The sequence below is a fragment of the Eubalaena glacialis genome, chromosome 10 (genome assembly GCF_028564815.1).
Source record: "Eubalaena glacialis isolate mEubGla1 chromosome 10, mEubGla1.1.hap2.+ XY, whole genome shotgun sequence".
In the NCBI taxonomy this organism is placed as follows: Eukaryota; Metazoa; Chordata; class Mammalia; order Artiodactyla; family Balaenidae; genus Eubalaena; species Eubalaena glacialis.
In genome coordinates, this window is record NC_083725.1 from 82619381 (window position 1) to 82625380 (window position 6000).

The 6000-nt window shown below is 33.9% G+C and overlaps 1 protein-coding gene across 6 annotated transcripts in view; it reads left to right on the top strand.

Annotated features, from left to right (window-relative positions):
* NUCB2 (nucleobindin 2) overlaps positions 1-5023 on the top strand; it is a 44583-nt gene extending 39560 nt beyond the window's left edge. For 4 of the 6 annotated variants that reach the window (XM_061203086.1, XM_061203091.1, XM_061203090.1 and 1 more), the window contains 3 exons: positions 3714-3884; positions 4175-4256; positions 4682-4768. In XM_061203086.1, the coding sequence (XP_061059069.1) occupies positions 3714-3884; positions 4175-4256; positions 4682-4689 (261 nt within the window). In that variant the 3' untranslated portion in view covers positions 4690-4768. Of the gene's footprint in view, positions 1-3713; positions 3885-4174; positions 4265-4681; positions 4769-4855 lie in introns of those variants that run through there. The other 2 variants (XM_061203087.1, XM_061203088.1) reach the window with 2 other exon arrangements.
* The last annotated feature ends 977 nt before the right edge of the window (positions 5024-6000 follow it).

The following is a 6000-nucleotide window of genomic DNA, read 5'->3' on the forward strand; positions in this document are numbered from 1 at the left end:
GTGTGGAGAAAAGGGAACCTTCTTGCACTGTTGGTGGGAATGTAAATTGATACAGCCACTTTGGAGAACAGTATGGAGGTTCCTTAAAAAACTAAAAATAGAAATACCATAAGACCCAGCAATCCCACTACTGTGCATATACCCTGAGAAAACCATAATTCAAAAAGAGTCATGTACCCCAATATCCACTGCAGCTCTATTTACAACAGCCAGGACATGGAAGCAACCTAAGTGTCCATTGACAGATGAATGGATAAATAAGATGTGGCACATATATACAATGGAATATTACTCAGCCATAAAAGTAAACGAAATTGAGTTATTTGTAGTGAGGTGGATGGACCTAGAGTCTGTCATACAGAGTGAACTAAGAAAGAGAAAAACATATACCGTATGCTAACACACATATATGGAATCTAAAAAAAAATATATGGTTCTGAAGAACCTAGGGGCAGGACAGGAATAAAGACACAGACATAGAGAATGGACTTGGGGACACGGGGGTGGGGGAGGGGTAAGCTGGGACGAAGTGAGAGAGTGACGTGGACATATATACAGTACCAAATGTAAAATAGATAGCTAGTGGGAAGCAGCTGCATAGCACAGGGAGATCAGCTCTGTGCTTTGTGACCACCTAGAGGACTGGGATAGGGAGGATGGGAGGGAGACGTAAGAGGGAGGAGATATGGGGATATATGTATATGTATAGCTGATTCACTTTGTGATACAGCAGAAACTAACACACCATTGTAAAGCAATTATACTCCAATAAAGATGTTTAAAAAAAAAAGAACATTGTCTTTTCCTATATAAAATAAAAAGATTACCTTTTTAATTAGTTTGAGATAGGGTGGCCAACTGTCCTGGTTTACCCGGACTGTGGAGTTTCCCAGGATGCGGAACTTTTCAGTGTTACAACCTGGACAATCCTGGACAAATTGGGACAGTTGGTCATCTTAGTTTGTGGTTAAAGAAATCAGCTTCTTTTTTGTTGTAAGTTTTTGTCTAACATTTGAACTATTTCTGGACATTGGTGAAGAAGAAGAATGCTAAGATTATTTGAACATTAATTCCCTTGAGTGCTTCTGGTGAACTGGATCAATAGATAATTATATACCTTTTTCACTTTGGCATAATTTCAGATTTACAAAAAAGTTGCAAGAATAAACAAGGAATTCCTGAATACCTTTCACCCAGATTTCCCATTTTACTACATTTGCTTTCTCCCTCTCCTTTTCTCTCTTTCTCTATTTTTAATCTGTGTGTGTGTGTATTTATATATAACATATATAATTATTTTTGAGAGTAAGTTGTACACGATGCTGCTTTAACCTTAAATACTTGAGTGTGTATTTTTTGCAAACAAAGATTTATCTTACATAATCACAGTAAGATTATCAATGCTACACACACAATACTATTCTCTAATCTCTAGATTTTATTGAGATTTTTGTCAGTTTTTCCTGTATTGGTCTTTATAGCAAAAGAAACTCCAAGATCATGCATTGGATTTAGTTGTAATGTCTTTCTAGTCTACTTTAATCTGAAACAGTTCCTGAGTCTTTGTATGAGAATAGCATTGATATTTCTAAAAACTACAGACCAGTTATTTTGTAGAATGTCCCTCATTTTGAGTTTGTCTGCTGTTTCCTTATGATTCCTACTTTTGATAGGAATATCACTGAAGTGATGCGAAGTGCATCATATCAAGAATCATATGCTGCTGATTATTTCCATAACTGGCAATGTTAACTTTGATTATTTGGTTAAGGTGGTGTCTACCAGGTTTTCCCACTGTAAAATTACTATTTTACCTTTTGTAATTTGAAAAGTATCTTGTCTATCCCACCATACTGCCAGAATCAGAAGTCAGCTTAAAAAAAAAAAATCACTCAACATCATATCAAAAGTATTTCCAAATACTATTTGTAAGCATTGTTTTAATAACTATGGAGGTGCTTAACTGTTTTCTGAGGGTTAGACATTTAGGTTATTTCCAGTCTTTTATTGTTATTTAAAAAGATAGTGCTGCTATAAACACATTTTTATATAAAGTTTTTAATGTGTTCAGGGTTATTTTCTAAGATAAATTCTCAATGTAGCATTACCAGGACCAAGGGAATATTTTTAAGGTTGTTGATATACTTTGTAAAAGTGCTTTTCAAAAGAATTGTACCAATTTACATTTCCACCAATAAAAAATGAGATTGCTCTACTTTTTAAAAAGGTATTGTCTTTGGGGATATACTTTGAGACTCATTATCTACAGGGTTTAGCATGCATTGATGAATCTAGCCAGAATAAATTGTTACTGTGACTGTTGACAAATGGTGATTTTCTAATCATCATTCCTTAGTTGGCTTTCTACTGTAGGTGGAAAAAGCCAATATTCCCTTGGCTTTCCACTGTAGCTATTCCTTCCCCCTTCTCTAGTTGTTTATATCAATGTAGACTCCTGGCTTCTTATTTTATTCAGTAAACTTGAATTCTTACTATGATTTGTTTTTGATGCTCAAATTGTCCCTGATATGGCTAGTAGGAGTTTCCTCAGACTGGCTTTTGTGTCCTTCAGGCATGTCCCTATCATGCTTTGAGGACTTCCTTACTTTTTAGTGTAATAAGGTGTCCAAGGCTCATCTTGTTCTTTCTCTGCCCTACCTCTGGAATCAGACATTTTTCTGAAGAGCACTGGTTCCTTTTAGTGGAGATCGATATTACAGTCCAGGATCTGGACACTGGATTTGCTCCTTGCTACTGGAGTGCCATTGCTTCTGGGCCTTATCAAGTAACAGAGTTGAGGAATTTAAAAAAAAAAAAAAAAAAAAAAAAATATATATATATATATATATAGTATGTGTATGTGTGTATATATATATACACGCATGCATGCACATATGTATATAGACACATCTACACATTTATATTCATTTTCATATATTTAGCTATCAAGATGTATTAAAACTCATGAGTTCACACTGATATCTCCTTAAATTTCAATCTAACGCTTCTACTTCCAATACAACATTCTTTTTCTCTTTCCATATTTCATACAAAGCCTGGCTCCCATTTTCCACAATAATATTGTGTTTATTTGTTCAATACTACGATGTACAAAGAGTTTCAGAATTGCTAATTGATGCCTCTGCAAAGCCAGACTTTAATATTTGTTTACAGTTTTTGTTGTTTTAGCCTAAGGGCATATAGTCCAAATGCTGTGATCACAAGTTTCTTGGGTTAGTTCTTTTTTCCTTCCCCCTTCTGTGGATTATTTTATTCACTTAAAATAAAAGTATTATTTGTTTCTATTTGTATTCAATTTGGAGAGGTTTTCTGTCCTTGTGGATTGTTATTTATTTTCTTTTTTTTTTGAGTATGTGAAACATTGATATGTTTCCAACAATCAAATCTGTGCAAAAAAGGCATATTCAAAGGAGTGTGATTTTCTTTCCCACATTGTCTTTGTCCTTTCCACCCAGTTCTCCCCTTATTCTGTAGGTAACCAATCTCATTAGTTTCTGGATTTTCCTTCCTGTTATATCTTTTGCTCAAGTAAGTACAAGTGTATATATTCTTATTTCCCCTTCTTTCTTACCCAAAACATGTAATACTATAGATATTCTTTTGTACTTTGCTAAGCATAGAATTTTAAAGCTGAATCAGACCTTTTTGTTTTCTTTCTAAGGTTATTCTTTTCTCATTTTTTTGTCTTTTAGACATTGGATCAACAACAGTTCTTCACAGAGGAAGAACTGAAGGAATATGAAAATATTATCTCCATACAAGAAACTGAACTTAAGAAAAAGGCAAATGAGCTTCAGAAACAAAAAGAAGAGCTACAACGTCAGCATGACCAACTTGAGGCTCAGAAGCTGGAATACCGTCAGGTGATATTTAGTAAAAAGGCTTGTGGCATTAAAAAGGATTTTAGGGACTTTGCTACAAGCCTGTGTTTTTGTAATATATTTCAATTAGCTGTCGTATTTTAAATTTTAGTATTTTTTAAACTGCATTTTTTTAAAACTTCCTTGTTGAATATTAATCTAAATTATAGAACGTGAATATCCCATTTTGGAAAACAATTTTCGGTTAGTTTGTTGTGCATTGTCAAAGGTCATACATATCAGAGAAAATCAAATAACGCTTACTTTTAAGGCATTCTTTTTCCATTCACTAGGTTTTACAGCAGATGGAACAAAAAAAATTACAACAAGAAATTTCCCCATCAGTGCCTGGTGGAGAATCAAAGATCCAGCCACGTATGTAATTTTATTTGTTTGTTTGTTTGAGGAAATTAAAAAATTGAATAAATAGAAATTCACATTTATTACAAATATAATTTCAAATCATTAATATCTGTGCTATTTTCTGTTTATTTGTGGAAATAGAGCAATTTGTGTTACAGAAAAATGAAAAAGCCTCTAAAATTTTTATACATCAGTACATTTCAAAAGCTATATAATTTGATAGCCATATGCATGGTGAAATGATTTTTTTCAGTATTATTCATAATTCTTCCTAATCAATTATTGATATTATCAGAGAACATGTTTTTTAATTGTAATCGGTGATTAACTAAACATAGTTAAAAAGCAAATACTCAATATATCTATGTATAAAAGAATATTCAGAATAAAGGAAGATACCTTTAAAATGAGGGCATATTTTTTTTTTTTTTGGACAGGCATTTAAAGTCCGAAGTCCATCAGAACTTAGAATAAAATTGTTACATCATCATGTGTGTCATCTTTTTACCTCCCTTCCTTTTCCTCTGCTCAATAAATATTTTAAAGCATATGTGGAATAAAGGAAGATACTTTTTAAATGAGAACGTATTTTTTTTTTTTTTTGGACACAGATGTTTAAGGATTGAAGTCTACCAGAACCAGGAAGGAAACAAACTCAATACCTGCTCTCATTTTCATACCTCTTTTCTTTTTCCTTTGTTCTCCTTTAGTGATTTAATTAAGTGGCTTTATGCCATAATTTAATGAAACTATTAGTAACTATTTAAGTGAGAAAGCACCACCCACTGCTTTTAAAATAAATTGTTTTCTCTTATTCATAAAGGTAAATACTCTTTTATGGGTGCTTATCATCCCCTCTCTCAATAAAAGCTCTTTGATATTAATAATTCTTCTCCTGAGAAGACCATAGTATTCCCCAGTGTGTGTTGGTAACTTTTTCCTACTTTCAGCAATCTTAACTACTAGAAATTCTTCTACCAAACAGCTCTTGCTACCACTTAAGGTCATTTTTCATTTACATTTTTGCTTTATACTCTATCATTCAATATCAGGTTTTGCTACATATAACAGAAAACCCAAAGATAATGGTGGTTTAAACTGAATAAGAATTTTTGCCTTTTACATAGAAGAAATCTGGAAGTAGGTGGTGTACAGGTTCCTATCTTTCTGCTCTGCTCTCCCCAGTGCATAGTTTTTATTCTCAAGTTATTTCATTCTCAGAGTCCAAGATGGCTCTTGGAGGCAGTGGGGAAGGGCAACAAAAGGAACGTCCCCCAGTTGAATCAGCTTCCTTGATGCAATTTTCACAGAGAACCACATAGCATTTGAATTTACATCTCATTGGCCAGAGCTGTGTCACATGGCCATCTAGCTGCTAGGGAAGCTGAGAAATCCATGTGGCAATGGGACCAGCTAAAAGTTAGGATTCTTTTAGGAAGGATTCCCTTTAAGAAGGGAAGAGGGAATGTTTGGTAGGCAACTTACAGCTTTAATTTAAACAGCCTTTTGGTTACCTAAATATCTATGTACATTCTTCCGAAACAGAAAACTCTCACTTCCCCCACCTCAAAAGGAAACCACCAAAACCCAATCTATTATTGCATGTAGTTCAAAGCCCATGACATCTGAGTATAGTCCCCTCCATCAGGTTAGGATGTGGTTTTTTTATGTTCTGGTCATATGCAAACTAAAAAGCAACATGTCTGCCCCCTGAGCACCATATGCATAATGGGATAGGTACAGGATAACTGCAATA